Source organism: Myiozetetes cayanensis, unplaced genomic scaffold (assembly GCF_022539395.1).
Source record: "Myiozetetes cayanensis isolate MyiCay16 unplaced genomic scaffold, myiCay2020 scf21, whole genome shotgun sequence".
Taxonomy (NCBI): domain Eukaryota; kingdom Metazoa; phylum Chordata; class Aves; order Passeriformes; family Tyrannidae; genus Myiozetetes; species Myiozetetes cayanensis.
Window position 1 is genome coordinate 9,792,506 of NW_026087423.1, and position 19,468 is coordinate 9,811,973.

General features: G+C 48.4%; 1 protein-coding gene and 3 non-coding genes across 4 annotated transcripts; 1 reads left to right on the top strand and 3 right to left on the bottom strand.

Moving 5' to 3' along the window:
- Positions 1-1,077: 1,077 nt before the first annotated feature.
- On the bottom strand, positions 1,078-1,149 carry TRNAA-UGC (transfer RNA alanine (anticodon UGC)). The gene has a single exon. It is a non-coding gene; the product is annotated as a tRNA-Ala (tRNA).
- Positions 1,150-1,763: 614 nt separating this feature from the next.
- On the bottom strand, positions 1,764-1,836 carry TRNAF-GAA (transfer RNA phenylalanine (anticodon GAA)). The gene has a single exon. It is a non-coding gene; the product is annotated as a tRNA-Phe (tRNA).
- Positions 1,837-2,455: 619 nt separating this feature from the next.
- On the top strand, positions 2,456-2,527 carry TRNAA-UGC (transfer RNA alanine (anticodon UGC)). Its single transcript has one exon. It is a non-coding gene; the product is annotated as a tRNA-Ala (tRNA).
- A 1,043-nt stretch (positions 2,528-3,570) lies between these two features.
- DHX37 (DEAH-box helicase 37) lies at positions 3,571-19,429 on the bottom strand. The gene is made up of 27 exons (XM_050318217.1): positions 19,295-19,429; positions 18,273-18,442; positions 17,269-17,381; positions 16,319-16,646; positions 15,839-15,987; positions 14,986-15,078; positions 14,766-14,862; positions 14,273-14,386; positions 13,798-13,899; positions 13,191-13,305; positions 12,721-12,816; positions 12,074-12,150; positions 11,250-11,388; positions 10,923-10,999; positions 10,122-10,354; positions 9,583-9,694; positions 8,885-8,991; positions 8,313-8,501; positions 8,064-8,188; positions 7,662-7,778; positions 7,370-7,542; positions 6,871-6,985; positions 6,313-6,450; positions 5,881-5,975; positions 5,357-5,430; positions 4,406-4,503; positions 3,571-3,959 (listed from the first exon to the last, which is right to left on the bottom strand). The coding sequence occupies exons 1-27, from the start codon at positions 19,395-19,397 to the stop codon at positions 3,883-3,885; spliced, it is 3,426 nt and encodes a 1,141-aa protein (XP_050174174.1). The 5' UTR covers positions 19,398-19,429; the 3' UTR covers positions 3,571-3,882.
- Between the last annotated feature and the right edge of the window lie 39 nt (positions 19,430-19,468).

Here is a 19,468-nt window from a genome sequence, read left to right on the forward strand (position 1 = left end):
CTGACAAATACCAATTTCCTGTGCCAAAAAGTTACTTTGTGACTCTTGGAACAAACTATCTCTTATATTTACATGCAGGGCATATTCCAGAAGTACAGCTGCCCAGGGAGATCCAGGGAGTGATTTACAACAGGGATATTCACACTTTGCAGTGCTGTAGCCAAATACTGGCTCAAAATAACAACTGGAAGTAAGATGAGTAAATAAATAGCACAGGGAGCTTTTCAGCCGCTGTGGCAGGAAATGTCACTTTGCATTTGTCACCGATCAGCTCCCACTGCTTTTGGATTCACTGCTGGTAACTGAACACTGAGATGAAACAGCTGCCACTGAACTGTGTAGATAAAACCTGTTTCAGGCTCTACGTGGGCTTTGGTCTCTCTGGGCCCAAACTCTCAACTTTGCCATAACTCAGCCCTCCAGGCTCCAAAGGGTTTCCTGATGAGTCCAGCCAGCCTGAGGAGATCAAAGCAGGGAGATTGTTTTCCCAAGAGCTCTTCCCAAGCTGCCCTGGGTGAAGCTGCCCACACTGCTGAGGGGCTGAGCAGGACAGTGGAGGTGAGAGGGCACTGAAGAGCCAGCTTGGAGAAGGGGAGATGCTCCTGCATTGTCGCAGCCAGTGACTTCAGTCACTTGGGGTGTCCTGGCTATTTGTCGCTCCCCTTTGGCTTTGGGAATGTGGAGCAGAGACCCTGAGCCCTGTGTGGCTGCAGGTCTGAACGTCCCCAGCCCTGCCGGGCTGTGGGATGAGGAGGTGTCAGGTGGGGCTGGCCAGTGTCCCCTGTGTTTTGGGGTTTGATGCTTTGTCCCTCCTTTTGGGCTGCTCTTTATCTGCATGGCCTTGGCGCCGGGATGGAACTCCAGTGAAACACAAGAGCTGTGTGTGTTTGCACAGGCCTGAGGAGAAACAAGTAACAAAAAAAGAAAGCTGCCTTGTGCCACCAAGGGCCCACTTGAGGAGCAGGGTCACGGCGCGATTTGCTGCTTGTTTAACGCGATGTGGTGACTTTCCTGGATAAAAAGCATCACCTGGGGGGAGAGGAGGAAAAAGCCAAAACGAAAAGAGCAGTACTCTCATGGAGATGCCGGGGATTGAACCCGGGACCTCATACATGCAAAGCATGCGCTCTACCGCTGAGCTACATCCCCCTGCCCGGCCTGCCGCCTTTTCCCGCCGCCCAATTCCAGCCTGTCCCGCTCCGCAATCCCCGGTGCGGGGAAGGGCGGGCAGAGCGATGCGGGCACCGGGTCCCCGCCGGGCCCGGGCCGGGCCGAGAGCGCTGGCGGTGTACAGTGAAGACCCTCTGTGGTCTTCACGCAACGCTTAGAAACGCGGGAACGCGCCGGTTCAAACACACAAAACTGATTTATTTCTTTCTTCGTCCTCCCGGAAATTAGAAAAATCCGTGCGGGAAGGAAAAAAACGAATGTTGAAGGAAAAAAGCACATACAACCTCCCCGTCGGGGAATCGAACCCCGGTCTCCCGCGTGACAGGCGGGGATACTCACCACTATACTAACGAGGACGGTTTGGTGTTTGATTCCTGCGGGCCAGGTCATGCCCGAGAGGCCGACGCGGGACCTGCTCCACTGCTGAGGTCCTCCGGGAAGTGGCTCCTGCCACAAAATCTTCACCCACCTCGGCGCCTGCGGTGACACCGGGAGAGCCGCCCCTCGCCAGACGCAGGGACCGCAGCCCCGACCCCGCTCCGCCCGGCGGCAAAAGCAGGGGCCGTCACCCGCACGGGGAGCGAAAAAGCTTCTGCCGAAACCCGGGATCGAACCAGGGACCTTTAGATCTTCAGTCTAACGCTCTCCCAACTGAGCTATTTCGGCGGGCGAGAGCGCCCTCGCTGGCCGCGGATACGACCCCGCCCAGTTCCACCCCCACCCCCGGCGCGGGTCCCGTCCCCGCGGCACCAGCGCCCCGTTCCTGCCGTGTCCGGGGGGTCACACCCGCCCGGTACTGCTGTCCGCTCCACGGCCCTCAGGCACCCCTCCTGGCATAAAAGACGGCTGTCCCGCTTCCGCCCCGCCCCTCTGGCGGGGGGTGACCCGGCCCCGCGGTTCCATGGCCGCCTCACAGACAAAACCCCGCGCGGGGCCGCCCGCAAAAAACGGCGGCCGGGAACAAAATATATCGGCACCTCCCCGTCGGGGAATCGAACCCCGGTCTCCCGCGTGACAGGCGGGGATACTCACCACTATACTAACGAGGACGGACACATATGTACCGTTTTTCGCCTTGCGCTATAACCGTGCGGTCCCGCCCCAGAAGGAGCCGCCGCCGCTCCCGGGGGTGCTGCGGCTCCCGGGGCCCCACGCGGGGCTGTGCGGGGCAAGGGGGGCGGGACGGGCGCGGGAGGAGTGCGGGACGGGAGCAGTGTGACCGGCGGACCCGGCGGGCGGGCGGCAGTGTCTATTTACTGCCTATACAACAACCCAAAATCAGCGAGGGGATGTAGCTCAGTGGTAGAGCGCATGCTTTGCATGTATGAGGCCCCGGGTTCAATCCCCGGCATCTCCACTTTTTCCTTTTGCCCCCTCCTCAACATCCCCCCAAGCCCGTGGATTTTTGCTTTCTCTAGCCCCCTTTTCTAAATTAGGAGCCACGATTTCCAAGTAAGTTCCATAATCGCGGTTTTTTTTTACCTTCCCTCCCCTAAGCACCGAGCAGTTTGCAGACTTCTGCTGCAATTCTTGTTAGAGAAAGGTGCCCTGCCAAGAACCCCCCACACCCTCCTGCCAGGGGTTATCACAAAACACTGCACAGCTGCAGTGTTTGACTTACAAACAGTGTAAGGGGATGGACTCCTTCTTGCTCGAGAACAAAAGTTGCTGTTTCATCAGCTTTAGATATTTTTAATGCTTACCTGTGTCCCAGTCTCACCTCTGAAGTGCGTGGGAGAGGTGGGAACAATAGACACGCATCCAACCTCTTCTGCAGTTGGCCAGCACCAGTTTCCTGCAGGATGTGGGCAGCCGGAGGGTCCTTGCCCACACCTTCTACCACAATGTCATAAGCAATCAGATTTTCCTCTGCCACTAGCAAGACTTCTTGCTGCAAAATTAGCAAGTGGCTGAAATCTGCCCTCCTTCCCAAAACCTGCTGCATTCCCCAAAGTGCTCCAGCCTGTGAAAAGCAGGTGGCTCTCGAGTACCAGGACAAAACAACCCTGGCAAACCATGTGGCAAAGGGCCCAGGAGATCTGAGTGCCTGCATCACCATGCTGGGAATGAGGAGAGATTTGAACCAAAATTTTTGGAAGCAAGGTTAATGGATATTCTGGAGAAATGGCAAACTCCTCAAGAAGCAGGAAAAGAACGATTAGGACTGCAGTGGTTTGGCCGGGCTGGAGTGGATTTCTCCATTGCAGCCCCCTTGCTGCGGTTCCGGATTGGTGACTCAGTGCTGACACACACCAGTGTTTGTGTTTGGGTCAGGACCAACCCACCACCAGGCCCAAGGGTTCTGTCTGTGTTTGGATCTGCTGATCTGTGTGAGGAAGCACCTACACAGGGCTGAAATTCTGCTCATTGCAGCATCCCACAAAGAAACAATTCCTCCCGTCCAAACCAGGAACTTTACATATTTATTATAGTTCGTACGACTAATATAGTCCAAGGAGAAACTTCTGATTAAAAAAAAATTCTATAAAATACAATGGATAAAATTATCCACACATTAATATTACAAAATACCAGCCAAGCAGCTGGTAGGACTTCTGGGAACATGAAGGACTTCCCAGAAAAAGAGAGCAACACCTGGCTCTCTTACAAAAAGGTATCGCGACAGTTGGTGAGTCCATCTGTGTCAGATTTCCAGGGAAATCCTTGGAAGCTCTCGAAACACCTTGGAAAAAAGAAGTCCATCAAGAACAGTCACACTGGTGGCCACTTCTGGGCGAGGTCATCGTGCATGGCTTCAGGGATCCACTGACGGTAGGCTGAGAGCAAATCTGGAATGGAAGCAGAGCAGTCAGACGGCTCTGGGAGTCAGGGACTGGGGTGGTTTGGCTGGAAAAACAAGGTCCTGTGGGATCACCCCACTGGGAGCAAGAACCAGCCTTTCACCACTGGGATGGTGCTGGAGCTTGGACGCTTGCACGCAGATGTAACAGCAGCCAGTGGGGGAGAATTACTGTGAAAGTCATCACTGCATCGTTTTGCTGCTGCTTCTTTAAAGAACTCTTATAATCTGGTACCCAATATTGAACAAAAGCCATTTTACCTGGAAAAAATTTTTCTTCACAAGAACCAAAAGCAGGGCATTACTGTTTCTTGTATGAAAACAGGAAATATTTGGAGCTTATCAAGTGAAACAGTCCACTTTTTAAATTATAATTCAACAGTGCTCGGGGTACTCCACTGATATGACTGATAATTAAGAGAGCAGAACACTTACATTTAGGATTTTTCTTCCATGCAGCCAGTAAAGCATTAAGATTATCACAATTTTCTGCAACTAGAGCCTGCAGGAGGGATTCTGTCCTGGGCTGAAGTCTGAAACAACAAAATGGTGCAATGAAACAATGTTCATTAGCACAGTTTAGGTCAACTTTCTGAATCCACACTCGATATTTTTAAAAGGCTAAATATAGATGTATAAACACACAACCTCTGCATAGAGATGTGCCACTGGCTCAAGAAAGTTCACTGTAAGTAGATTTTTCTCCAACCACAACTTTTTGTGGTTAGAAGTAGCAGCAGGTTGCTCTTATGTCTGCTATGCAGCTGCAGAGCACAAGGCAGAGCAAAAAGGACCCGTGCTGAGCTCTGGATTGACTAAAACAGGGAAACAAGTGGTCACTGTAGGACCCTCAGATAACATCAGTTACTTTTAATGAAGTCTTCCAAAATCCTTCCACCCATCAACTCCATGAGAAGTCATAGAAGACTCAGAGAAAGTTTATTTTGGTAAGTGAGAGGAGGATGAGGGGAGAGAAAGGGAGTGACAGCCTTTTGGAGAGTCACAGGTCTCTAAATGTAATCAAACCCACGGTCTGTTGAAAACATGTTTTTGAAATGCAGAATAACTGGCCAAACTGCAAAGAAAAGCAAGGAAAGCAGCAGTGCACATGTGGCCATTCCTTACAGATGTGAGCTGTACCTGTGAGCAGCAGAGCAGAGCTCAGTGCCCAGCAGGCTGCGTGTCCTCCCACACTGCCCTCACAGTCACCCAACTCTCCTGAGACACAATTTTTCTTGGTAAGAAAACTAATTTTCCTCGCCCTGCAGCTACAGCCAAGATCACTACCTACAACACCCTTCCCAGCATTGAATTTTTTTAATTTAAAAAGGAAGTGAAAAGTGTTTGGTGGAGACAACAACCTGAAGTTTGTTTTTAACAACTTACTTGGACCATGTCTTCAGCATTATGAGGGGACTGGACAGCAGGCACTGGCTGTAAGAACCCAGCTTTTTAACGACCTGGAACATTTTTAAGAACAAGGTAAATTAATTGTTCTGTGGAGACAGCCATCCATCACCTTGCACTACGACAAATTTCCATCTCAAATTCTCTATTACCATCTCTTTCCTATCCATGTCTCCATACCAGTCTTGTCCTGACTGCCTTGTTAAAACAACTCTTGTGTCTCAAAGTGGACAAAGACATGAGATAAAACTTCTTTCCCTTTGCCTACCCCCTTTGCATTTGGGGTTTCTTTCATTCAAATACTGATTTTCATGCTTTTTAAAAAAAATTTTAAAGGTATCTTCCCCAACACACTAACCACAGCAAACTCCTCCATCCCCCAGCAAGTTATAAGCAATAGCACACACAAAGAGATTAACCACCAAAAAAATATCTCCCTCCAGAAGTGGGGCTAAAAGCTCATTGATAACATCAAGGAAGTGATGCAGCTGGAACACACTCACCTTTCCTTCCAGCAGGAACCTGGCAAAGTATTTGTAGCGATCAATACCTTCTGGATAATCAACTTCCACAGCAGGGAGCTGCCAGCTAACACGATCTGCAAACAAAGATCACACCAGGTCTCCTAAATGCTTGGAGAGAAGGGCACGTTTCCGTGGGGGTGTGACAACACAGGTGCTAAGAGAAGCGGGAAGGACACTGCCACCACCCAGCCCTCACAGGGGGAGCAGCAGGCTCCATAAAATGCCCATTTCAAGGGGAAGATGCCAATATTTAAATGCTATGAACCCCATGAAGCTGTTGAAACCACTGTTTGAACAGCCCAAGCTGAGCTTGGCCTTTCTGCTGTGCTGACAGCCCTGTTAAACCCCCATCACAGTGACAACAGGGCAGCTCTGGGACAAAACTGCTGAGAGACACTCTAAGACACTCACAAAAGACACTCGGTCTGTGACACCGAACTCGGCCTCTTTCGGGGCAGTAGAAGGGAGGAGGGTTTTCCAGAGGCTTCCCAAAGTGGCAGTATGGTGGCAACAGGGCAGGAATCCACTCGGGTTCGACTGCAGACACACCTTAGGAGGGAAAATACACACTGAATGCAGGTTTGCTGCCAAGGGCCACCACTCACTAGCGGCCCCACAGGTACATGATCTCATGTCATGATCTCATCTCCACAGATTTACTTGTCTCCTTTTTCAAGTCAACTTTTTTATGTTGTAAAAAAGCTGTTCAGAGACCAGCCCTGTCAGCTGGTGCACAGCAGCTATTTCAGAAGTTGAGCTTTGCTCCAGCCAATTCTACTACACAAAGAAAAAAAACCAGGCAAATTTATCCCCTGATCCAGATCTAGAAAGCATAAGGATCCAAATCCTAGGAGTGACAACTACTCTGTAAGGAGAGCATTTAGTCACCACAGCAGGGAAACACTCTGCCAAGGCATTTCTGAGTTTCTCCCCAGACCTTCAGCACAAGGTGGCCCACAGCAGTCTCACCTTTCATGTATAGCTTTGTAGTCTCGACAATTTCTTGATATACCACAAACTCTGGGAGTTCTTTGAAGAGGACTGAGCTGGGGTGGATGAACACTGGATCCTCCAGGAGAGCAGTCTGTAAGGAAGCACATGAGATTGAAGCAGAGTAAGATGAGTTACTGGCAATCTAATTTCTTGGTTGCATCTAATTTCTGTCTCAGATGTACATTTATTTGTTAAGTGATGGAGGTTTTTAATAGCCCCATCACTTTCTGCTTCACTTTCTCTGGAGACATCAAGAACTTCGCAAGATGGACTAATGCACCTTTTCTTAGCTCTTTTAAAACAGTTAATATGTGAGGACTGGGAAATTGCAACACTGCAAATTTGAATTCCAAGGAGAGAACTTGCAGAAAGTCAGCACAGGCAGTCCCAGCACTGCACCCAGCCAGAAGTTTTGCACAGGAGTGCCTTTCTGCTGTGCAGGGGAGGAGGAATTCTGCCCAATCCAGTTGCTTACCTTGTAGGCATTTTTCCACTTGTCATCCAGAAGCTCTTCTGCCTGAATTTTTCGGGCAACATGATCTCCCAGTCCTGCCAGCACAATCTGCCTCAAGTATGTTGCTTGAGCTTCTGTTGGGGGCTTCATCTTTGGATCTACATAGAGCCCAGCATCCGTGCAGACAGAGTTCACTGTGGGGAGAAAGAGGTGAGGTAAGAGTCAACAGGCAAAAAAAGAAAAAATCAGCTCAGTTGATGTGTCACCCCCAAAAAGAGAATAAACACAGCAACTGCTCTCCAAACCCACTTACCTGCTGTTGTCAGCTGCCCTCTCAAGCGCCTGATTTCCAGCATGGCTTTGTATCGGAGCCCGTTCTCTTCGCAGAACTTGCGGGTGCACCCAGCGAACTCACAGGCCCCCACTGCCCCTGGGAGCGAACAGACAGGGGGAGAAAACGGCTTAGCTGACCAGTTCTCCTAATGAAACCAACGGTGGGACAGCTCTGACACAGTTAACAAATGCACTTTGCTGTTCCCACCCGGGAGCAGCCCAGGACACTGGCAGGGTGCCCAGAGGAACAGTCTAGAAATTGCACTGCTCAACTCGGCCCTACAGCACGAGGACGCCTTTGGTTGTACAAAGCTGAGGGCTTAGGGTGATGGAGGAGAACAGAATGAAGTTAATGGTGAAGGGAAATCAGGATTTGCAGTACCTAACATCACCATGAGGTCCCCCAGCTTCTGCATTGGCCCCTGCCCAGCCCAGATCTTTTGCATCTGTAAAAACCTCGCTCTCTTCCCCTTCAGCTGGGCTGTCTCTTCCTCACTTACTGCTGGCCTGAAGGAAACACAGAACAGCAGCAGTGAGTGTTGTGTGTAAGTGCAGAGGGGCCCCAATATGAGAGGCATCAGCTGTGAGGGTGATGCCTCCTGCAAGGAGGGTGTCAGGCTCACCCACTGACCTGTCAAACTCTTCGAACAGCTCCCGGACGGTCATGGCAGACACGATGGTGATGGTGTAGGGCAGGCAGTCGTGCTGCCTGCTCAATGCCAGCATCTTGGCATAGCGGGGGGCTACAGGAAAAGTGGCCATTATTCTGCCCAGCGGACTAATGGGGCAGCTCAGCTTTGCTGCCAGCTGCTGCTTCAGCCTGGGGAAGGAAGAGGGAACTCATGTAATGAAGTAACATCTGATTAGAACAAGTCTGTGTTCCTGGGTTTGGCAGCCAAATTAAACCGATGTGTTTTCCTCGGGTTTTGTTACGTGCTGGTTGCAAAGGCTGCTGGAAAGACTCCTTTTCCTCATGCAGCTCCCACCTGCCCTGCATGGCACACTCCCAGCACAGTCCTTCACTGCCCAAACAGAACTGGGGCCAGTAAAACAAATTAAGGTGATTCAGAGACTGAAATTATGGCAGTTTCTGTACCAAAGCCCACCCCTGGATGTGAGGGCTGAGATGGAAAGGAAGTGGGAGGACAGCAGGGCCCACAGGCTTGACAGAGGAGGAAATATATGGGGGACCACAGACATTACCTTCCTGTCACAGGGGGTTCCTTCAAGGCACCCAGGGCTATCAGCAACTCCTCAGCTGCTGCAAGCGTTTCCGTGGGAGGTGGTGTTGGGAATGGGAAGTTGATTACCTACAGACATCATGACAAAAAGCCCATCAGTACATCACTGACACAACAGCCACTGAAAATAAGTCTGAATGCGTTAAGAAGCTTTGGAAGGGAGGGAAGTTCTCCCCTCTGGTTACATGTGCCAAAGTAAAACATTTAGGATGTTTGCCAGGAGTGAGAGGAAAGGACACATAATGGGAGGAAATGCTTAGAACAAGAACATTAGGAAACAGGAATACCAGAGTCACCCTTTGCTGCCACTGATTGCAGGCACCGCCTAGGTCAGGCTGCTCTAAGGTCTAAATTTAAGTATTGTGCTTTCTGCAAGTGCTCCAGTATCTCCAAAACACAAACCCCTTTTTGGACAGGGGTTTTCAAACCTCTAAGAACATAAGAAGTCACTTACTACCTGAATAAACAGGTCTGTTAAGGCCTATTGGAATTCAGAGCAGCTTCTGCAATTTGCAGAACCAAAATCAATTCCCAGGATCCTAATTTCTAATACAAGGCACAGACTCAAGCAATGGTGATAAAAGACATTTCTCTTTGTTTCTGACTCCTAGGGGTTACCACTTTAATGAGTGCTGTAGTACAAAGCCACTTCCACCTCACCTTTTCTATATTTAATGCCTTCATTTGCAGAATCAAGTCTTCTACCGGTCGCATTATTATTTCTGGAGCAGAAAATTTCTCAAAGTCCATGAAGACTGCAGAAGAGTATAACCTAGTGGACCAGAAGTGCTGTTTAGAGTCTTAAAAGACATCTTAACTCAGAAGATACACATGAAAAACTGGCAAGGGATTTAAAAAAAGGCCGCTTGTGGGTATTATTTACATAACTATGTCATTATTTATGACGCATATGTCTTATTCACAAGTTAGCTCAGCTTGGAGTTAAATCCATCCAGCCATGCTTAAATCTAACCTGGTCATGGAAATAAAGGTTTCTCAGCAAGAGAAAGGCCCTTGAGAAGCCAAACTGCCAAACCAACATCACCAGTAACAGTTCACGCTTGGCTTTACCTCTCCTTTTGAACCAAGGGCAGACAAACCCTAAGATCCCTGCGAAAGGGGCAGCAGGGCGGGGGAAGCTGGCAAATTTCCACTGACACTCCAGAGGGCTTGTTGTTTCTCCCCAGCAGGCAGCTGACCTGTAGCAGTGCCCCGGCTCGGTGCGGCCGGCCCGGCCCGCCCGCTGGTTTGCCGAGGCCTGGGATATCCAAGTGACTCTGAACGACGACACCCCCGTGATTTTGTCGTAGAAACGCTTCTTGACCTTCCCACAGTCCACCACGTACTTGATGCCCGGGATGGTAAGCGATGTTTCAGCCACGTTGGTGGCCACAACACACAGTCTGGTGCCAGGAGGAGGAGCCCTGAATACCTGCAAGAGACAGATGGGCCTGTGAGGTGCAGCGCCAACAGCGGAAAAGGGACAGGCAGTCGGCTTGGATGGGCTGCAAAGGGATGACGGTGCATATGGCACTGCAGGGGAAATCCAGGAGTCAGAGCTGAGACTTAACTCTTTGCCTCCAGCTCTGGAGCTCTCTGTCCAGCTCTGTGAATCCTCAGGAACACCCTCAGAGGCTCCAGGCAGGGCACACACCATCTTGTGCTCAGACACACTGTTGTCACCGCCAAAGCCAAGAAGGAACACAAAATTCTGTACAAACTGCCTCTTGGCAGCAGGACCCCAACGTGCCTGGGGCCAGGGCTGACTCTGACATGCTGCAGGACTGTCACTTATCATCACTCCCAACTTACTGAACTGGCACATTAGGGAGACACCAGCAAGGCCTGCCCCAATCCCATCCCAACCTGCCCACTGGGCCATTCAAGTCTGCTCATTGACAGATAGTCCAAGTTAGGAATTTTAACTCACTTGTGACTTTAGAGAATGATCACATATACCTATAAGGATCATTTACTCACTGTGGCAATAAATCCTTTACCTTTGCCTGTTTCTCTGGTGCCAGCAAGGAATAGAGTGGGAGCACATACAGTGGGAGGGATGAATCGGATTTCTCATCTGTGAAGAAACAAACCCACATTTCAGTACATGGTACATCAACTTCCAGGCTTAGTCCCAACATCATCTCCACAAACACCACTTCATCAAACCAGTAAAGTAATTGGTATAAAGCTGAAACTGGAAAACCTTAACAGCTTTTCCACAGGTCTGCTGTGGTATCACATCAGTTTAGCAAAGGACAACCAACTAATGTCACCCATTTCACAGGTACAGGAGATAAGAGTTTTTGATTTCATATGGGCCAAACCTTCTTCTGAGTCTCCATCTCCTAAATCCAGGTCAATATCAGACCCTGCAGCGTCATCATCAGTGTCAGCATCTCTGTCTTCATCTCCTTCATCCACTGGTACCACAGAGTAATTGTTCAGATCAATTTTGGGGAGCGTCTGAGAAAGACAGGAAAGACACCACGGAGCGTGAGGGAGGGGGGGACACAAACAGCACTTTGCATTGCTTTGAAAGCAAAGCTGAGCACTTACTCCAAACATCTGCTGACCTGAAGGTGACAGAGGGATTGTGAGATTTCATTGGTATTTTAAAATTCAGCATTTGGTAACCGTGACAGTCAGAGGGGAGAAACTCAAGCATTTTAAACAGTATTTTGTGCCAAGCCAAGCTTCTTGACTTGGAGGACAGCAGGAAAGGGTAAGATTTCTTTACTTCAGGCCCCTCCAGCTACCAGGATACAATGTCAGTGGACAGTATATCTATAGCACCAAGATCTCCCACTAATAAAGTGCATTCAGGATGTGGGCAGAAGCAAAACACTATCCTTGGTAAGAGACGCATCAGTCCCAATTCTGGGTAACAAACAGTGAGATGAGGAGCAGCCCTGGAGCCAGCAAGTCTGGAACTCCCTCCATTAAAGTTTTAGTGGTCAGTTCTCAACCTGAATCCATCTCCTACCCATAATATCCACAGTGTTAGTTTTCTGCTGCTCCTGACGCAGCATCAGCAGTGTGTGTGGGTACTACTGTTGGAACTCCTGAGGGGACACAGGTAGGCTACTGTTTGCAGGGAGAGACCTGCTCCTTCCTGTCTCTTGGAGGAATTCCACCCATCACACATTACCATAACTTTCCTCCGCTTCCTCGATTTCTTAAATTTTCTCATTTCTTCTACCGAGTCTTCTTTGTCATCCTCTCCCCCTGCAAAAAGAGACAGTGGAACAACTGTTAGCTGAGCATGCTTTCCTCTTGGAAAAGGTAGTAGGAGGAGTCTGGTCCCACTCCCACCTTTCTGGGATTGCGAAGTGTCACAGTGTGAAAGAAGCAAATAGTCACACTGAAGGCAGAGGGGACAGGGATGACACACAAGTTTAAGGTTATAATTCCATTTAGGCACTATACAGAGGATCATCATCAGCACACACAGCAACTCTGTGTCTGGAGGTTTAGGAGGCAACTAGCTGGGCTGTATGAGAATTTTTTTGGAAATTCCAGTATGTGAAAATAACAGTCATCAACAAGCAGCAGCATTTCCACTTTAATTCCCAACAGAGTAAGTGAAGAAATGCAATGGATCCTGGGGAACTGGAAGAGATAATACACAGGAACCTTTTCCCAAATTCAAACCAGCACAAATTTAACAATCAGTCATGAAAATCATCCAGAATCCCTCATTCCTTGTGTGTTTTTAAAATAGAAGCTTTTTAGGTGCAAAGAAAACTCACTTCTCAGCAGGATAAATTCAAATTTTAACAGTTTCTATAGCCTTACCTGCAGTGTTGTTTTTTTGGTATGGGAAGGCTTTCCTTAGCCTTCTACAGAGAGAGTGAACTTCTGCCTGGCCTGTTAAAAACACCAAAATCCCACCTGCAAGAGAAGCACACCTTAAACCTCAGCACAGGCATTTCACCTTGGAAAGCTTCAGATCTCACTTTTGATAAAAGACAGGTCAAATATACTGTGAAGTAACGAGAAGGGACAGGGTGTTTGACCACATCTGTCTCCCACCACTCTCTCAAGAAGTTAATATAACTGTGATTTAGTTGAAGGGTTGCTTTCACAAGAAAAGTAAAGTAAATAAATACTTCATTGAAGTCCCATGTTCAGCTTACAAATAACCTCACCCCAAAACAAAACAAAATATCCCAAATACCTCTCCCTTTCCCCCCAAAAAAACAACCCAAAAAATTATAGACATGGTAAGTCCAAAGAATTTAAGAGGTTCTCAGCAGTGACCTTACCTGAGGGCAACATTCGATGGATTTTACAGACCTTTCTGAAGCACTCCCCACTGTAATCATCCAGGGGGGTTTTCTTGTTAAAATGAACAGTTACAGGGAATTGCCTTGCATCTACCTGGAGAGGAAACACAAAGAAAGGGTTTGTTTGCTGTCCTAGCTCCAGCACAATCACTGCAGTGCTCATGGGACAACTTGGAAAGCTCATCCTCTATTTCTGTTCAGCTCTTGGGTTTGGTAGCTACAGAACACCAGACCCACAGAAATTATCGGTGTTGTCTACCCTGAAGACCATAAAGCCAAAAAAGAAACCAAAGCTTTTCTCCCTTTTAGATCATCAGCTCAGATTGAGGTTTTCTAGTTCTCCTGAACTTACAGGTTTTCAAGATAATAAGAGTCTGCCAGGGCGGTTTTCTGATAAAAGTGGAAAGAAATACACCCAGTCCCAAAAGAAACAATAGCCTAAACAAACTAACTATTTTTAAAGTGGTATCTGCAAGATTTCAGCACCAACTGGAAAGATAAGAGTGCCCCTATTTTGTTACTGGTTTTATAAAGGCTGTACTTGAGCCGGTACATCTGAGGCAGATCCCAGGGAGGAGAACAATACCTGAATGACGGGAGGTTTAACAGAAAACAGCCTGTTGTTGTCAGTGAAATCCTCCACACGAAGGGTGGCCGACATGATGATCAGCTTCAGGGGCAGCCCTTTCTGCAGGGACACAAATCTGTCACTCTGTGCCCCACACATCTCCTCCCAAGCTCAGCTGTTGGCAGCTCATGCCAGTGCAACAATAAGCATCTTGCTGTCTACCAGGCTGCTGGTATTCAATTATCTAAGCCTTGAGCTGGCTGTTGCCTCAAAAGTCATCTGTTGGTACTGATATGTACTATTTTCCCCCTTTTTGTAGGCTCTCTGCTTCTTTGATCATACAGAAAGACAAGCACATTATGTGAGTGTTATTTCATCGTTTCTGTCAGACTTCCATGAACTTCCACACCACAGAGTCCCTCCTCACACAGAGCCTCCTCATGTCTAACATCCCCCCAGCCTGGGTCTAATAAGAGAACACTGCTCCTCTCACCTTCTGACGAAGGGGCACGATGCGAGACAAGAGGCCTATCAAGATATCTGTGTACATACTCCTCTCGTGGGCTTCGTCAATGATAATGACTCTGTACTTGGAAAGCAGAAAGTCCTGGGAAGAGAGATCAGTTTCACCACAGGAAGCCTCAATCAAGGACGTCTTTCAGCTGGAACACCCTACAGCTGCACAAACACTGACTCCCCATCCTCACAGCTGAATCTCACACACCTGAGCACAGTTTCACGTGTTCACTGTACATGGAACAGCCTAGTTCCCAAGAGCCTCTTCCTCACTCTCATTTTACACAGCAAGATAAACTTAATGTTTAGGGACTCGGGCAGGAATATCAAGAGTTGAGATGAAATACACCTCCGGTGCTGAAAGAGATTTCGCTTTGAAAGTCTGGTGGCACATCCGTGCAAATCAACTGGCCTCTCTTCCAGCTTCACAAAACAACTCCCTTTTTATAACACTGAGGACAGCAACTTACCTTCTGGATCTCTTTCAGCAGCACACCATCCGTCATGAACTTGATCTGTGTTTCATCCGTAACATTCCCCTCGTAGCGGATCTGATACGAAACCACCCTGCGAGGGAAACACCAGGGCACCCACGGGAGAAAGCACAGGGAGAAACAGAGAAGTTCATGACATCCACAGAACACCTCAGTGCCATCTTCCAGCGAGGCCTCAGCTGTTTTTTCTGCTCACCTGTGTGACAGGTTCATTTCCTTAGCGACCCGCTGGGACATGGACACCGCAGCCACGCGCCGAGGCTCCGTGATCCCAATGGTCCCGCTGGAACTAACGGGGCAAAGGAAAGAAAAGGGCGGGTTGTCTTTATTAAAGAGGAAAGAACCTAGAAAGATGACAATGTGATTTCTGCACAGTGGCTCTAGATTTAGTAGCATCACTCACACAGTATCATTTACATAGTTAGAAGGAAAAGGACAGAAAGGAAGCTTTGGGTTTCCCAAATACATTACATGTGTATTGATCTGAAGATCCATTAGCATGGGCGTTTTTTTCCCACGTTATTCCTGCAATTCCAGCTTACTGAACTTCAGTCCCTTTGGGCATCCCTCTGGCACTGGGGTCCATTTCAGAAGAACTCAGGCTGAGGCAGCAGCACAGAAGCTGATGCAGCTCACAAGAAATATTTTATGAGGTGCCTGAGCTCATATATTTTACCAAGTGCCAGATGAATCCCAGCTATTTTCAAAGCAACTCTTTAGAAATACACACACTTCCTTGCAGAGGTAAAAACCAAACCTCTGTAAGAAGAGGTTAAACTCTGTGAGATGGGCAGATAGTAAGGCCCTTCTGCAGGAAACAGGCCAGGGGCTTTTAAGAGAATTTTTACCTTAGAGGTTTCAAAAGATTACTTGTGCTGAGAGACTTTTGCAGGTCAGTCTTATTCCCCTCAGATTTCCTAAAAGCCCACTCAGTATGGCCATGACCACTGCACAGCAAAGACCAGATTCAGTTCAGCCATACCAGAAGTGACTGAGCTGTGCTTGAATTTTCTTAATTCCATTTACTGGATATAAAAGCAGATTCCTACCTGGCATAACCAGCTTCATAGAGAAACTGAGGCACTTGTGTGGTTTTACCGCTTCCTGTCTCTCCGCATATGATGACAATGGGATTCTCATTAATGGCTTCCATGATGACTTGCTCTTCAGCAAGGATTGGAAGTTTTAGTCTTGCTTCCTATACAACAGTAAATCATATATTTTAGTTGCATTGTTTCTCACTGCCTTTTTGCTTTCCTCAGGATTGAAAACTGTTACCTTCCTCAGACCATAAGCCCACAAAAGAGAATTCTGCCAGCTCTGTGGCTCGAAAAGCTCTAAAGCAGCTAATAATAACACCAGCATGTCTGAGAACCAGAGTCATCAAAACAGCTTCCCAGAAAGCAGCTGGCAAGCCCTGCACAAGAGACCCAGGACAATGCTACAGTGTCTGCAGGGCCCCGATCTGATGGAAAATACCACCTTTCCCAACACCTCTGAGGAGCACTGCACTGCTCACAGAGCCTCACCTGAATCTCAGGAGACCTGTCCACTGGGATGAACACGGCAGGCTTGCAGGATGGTTTGTTGGAGGCTGTCTGGGAAGCTGGAGCACTGGGACCAGCTAGAGGCTGTTCAACTACTGCCTTCCTCACTCCTTGCTCTGGCTTTTCAGCAGCGCTCACATCACTGGCTGAGCACTTCTCAGTTTCTTGTTTCTGCTCTTCCTGCTCCTCCTCAGAGCTGCTGGGCTCTTCCTCAGGCTCCGATTCTGAACCTGAGCTGTGCCTTCTCTTGTTGGCACCACTGATGCTCCTGATCTTTTCAGGCACATCAGTCCTTGGCTCCTGTATCGCCCTAGAACGAAACATCAACACATGAACTAGGTTTTGGTCAGTATTCTCCAGCACCTCAAGCCAGACATGACTTCCACCCAAACCAGGATCTCCATTCCTGGAGGCTTCCACAACTCTGCCAGGTAAAGCCTCAGCTGACCTGATTGCTGGATTTTTATCTAAGCAGGTTCTATCCTGGTATTTATTAATTTCTTCAGAAGGCACCTTTGAAGTTTAATTATTTCAACTTCTGCCAAAATACAGCTCTTAATAAATCTAGTAACCATGGACCACATCAGTAAATGTTTTCCAATACAAGAAAAAAATGCTTAAGTAAATGTTTAAGTTAAATGTTTATCCACCATTTTTGTAGTTTAGCATCATTTGTAGGAGTCTGCAGATGTAACTGCCACCCACCTCATCCCCTATGAAAGACCAAGTTCTTTTAACTAACATCTTCTCAAACAAGAAAATATTACCCCCATAAAATATTACCAGATAAAAATAGAAAATGATTTCACTCCATCCATTCCAAAGAACATGTTTGCAGCAAGAAGAAAAAAAACAAATCAAGGAAAAGAAGCTCAAAATGTTGTTCAACTACAGCAATCAACCACAATGGTCCTTCCCCAAAAAAACCCTACCTTTTAGCCTGATACATGCGCTCCCCAGTGCCCAGTTTGGAAGTCGTGTACAGGAGCTTCATTTCTGCCTCAGAAGCCTGGACCTCGTTCAGCTTGCTCAGCCACTCAGCTCGCTTTTTGGGGAAAAAACAAACCAAAATCAGTGCTTATTGTCACCAGGAAATAATTTCATGTCGAGATTTGCACTTGAGCATTACAGGGCGTGCTCCGTGCTCTGGCAAATCCTGCTGAGAAGCTGTAAAGACCTTCCTGCTGCTACACGGTCAGCCCTCCCTGAGGAAGATTTCAGCTCTACACCAGAACAGAAACAGAAATGGGGACTTGACATCACTGCAATGAGCAGCTCAGCTGCACCCTTCAAGCACAGGGAAGAAAATGGATTTGAACTAATGCGCTGGAATGAGGGCTGGAGCAATGGGAGCCTCCCTTCAGCTCCCTCACGTGGGACATGGCACTAGCAGGGGGTCAGGCAGCCACAGTTGTAAAGTACCTCCAAAACCAGAGTTCCTTTGTCAAAGCATTATTCAGACACTAAGAAGTACAGGAATTTTGCCTGGAAAGGTTTTGTAAAGACAAGAATGCTCTATTTCCACACAGGAAAAATACAAAAGCTGGACATAAGTACTTCAGGGGCACCAGCAGAAGCAGAACTAGGGGTGCATCAAGCTTTGCGTTCTGCAGCAGGACAAAGCTGCTCATACAACCCACTCCATGGAAAACGCTTTTAAAACGCAATCATGTCATTGACTCTGCCAGCCACGCGCTTCCCAACACTTGTCTGCTCGGTCAGGAATGGGAACCTGGGCCCAGAAATGGTGTGTTCCTGCAGCGTCTTCAACACAATGCCCAGCAAAAGGGTGGCTGGTGCTGCTGTAACATAAACTTCAGCATCTGCAAGTCTGTGAGTTCTGCTTGTCACGGTCCACATTTTCCACACACCCATATTAAATTATCATTTTAAGAGAAGTGACGAGCCTGGAGTTGCCAGCAAAGCAACAACATACCTCTTTTTTCTTCTCCTTCTGCTCCAGGACTTTCTGAAGGTTTTTCTTCTGTTTCTTGCTCAGGGGTTTCTTCTGCTGTTGCACAACACAGGCAGCTTTTTTCTTCTTTGCTTTCTTTGCTGGCAGGACCAGGGCATTGCTTTCATCAATTCCCTTCAGCGTTGCTCCATCTGAAATCAAGTGTTTTGATTATTCACCGGTGCCAGGTGGACTATTTTCAGCACACTGCTTAACAGGCTTATCACACACCAGGACACATTTAGCTGTTCCAAACAAACACAACCCTCACGTCCAGCCAAAAAAACTCCTGCAACATCAGCAGGGGCAAAAGATCACAAAACTGTGGATTAAATAACCCTGAGCTTACTATAGCCCTGAGGGAAATTTTCCATGACTTATGTAACAACACTGTGCAATTTCTGTCTTTTTACTCAATTCCCCAGAGTCAGGGGCAGAGGGGCAGGACAAGGCACAGTGTGCCTTGGGGTGACCCTGCAGCCTTCTGCCTTGCCCAGGCACCAGTGAATTTTAGTGCTAAAAATCTGCATTATTAAATTCTAGAAAATTAAAAAGTATAATAAACGTGGTGTGTTTTTTTAGAGTAACATTGGAGAATGCAAACGTTAAGCATAAAAACACTTTAAATAATTGCTTTAATAAATAATGGAACCACTGAATGTCCTGAGTTGGAACGGACCCCACAAGGATCATCAAGTCCAATTCCTGAACTCCCTGAACGCAATAACGCACCCGCAGAGCTGTTAATGCAAAGCCTGCAAGTCACAGAACCACTGAGGCTGGAAAAGACGTCTGGGATCATCGAGTCCGACCTGTGGCCGAACACCATCCTGCCAACTGGACCGTGGCACCGAGCGCCACACCCAGCCTTTCCTGAACCACCTCCGGGGACAGCGACTCCGACACCTCCCTGGGCAACCTCTTAGCAACTCCGGGCCCCTTCAGCCCGGGATCTCAGCAGCGAACACAACGCGCGGGGGGAGCCGGGCCGGGTCGCGCCGCACCTCCCAGCTCCAGCGGCAGCTCCAGCGGCTCGGCGGGCGGCGGCGGCGCGGCGCCCTGCGGCAGCCGGGCCTTCCAGTTGTGCCGGCGGCGGGCACGGCCCATGGCGGCGGGCACAGGACCGCGACAGGTCACGACACACGACACGACCCGGCACGGCCCCACGTGCAGCTCCT

Coding starts and splice junctions, on each gene's coding strand:
- DHX37 (XM_050318217.1), bottom strand. CDS start 19,397: ATGGGCCGTGCCCGCCGCCGGCACAACTGGAAGGCCCGGCTGCCGCAG. Junction 18,443..19,294: donor GCTGCCGCTGGAGCTGGGAG/GTGCGGCGCGAC, acceptor ACTTGATTTCAG/ATGGAGCAACGCTGAAGGGA. Junction 4,504..5,356: donor ATGCTGAAGACATGGTCCAA/GTAAGTTGTTAA, acceptor TTGTTGTTTCAG/ACTTCAGCCCAGGACAGAAT.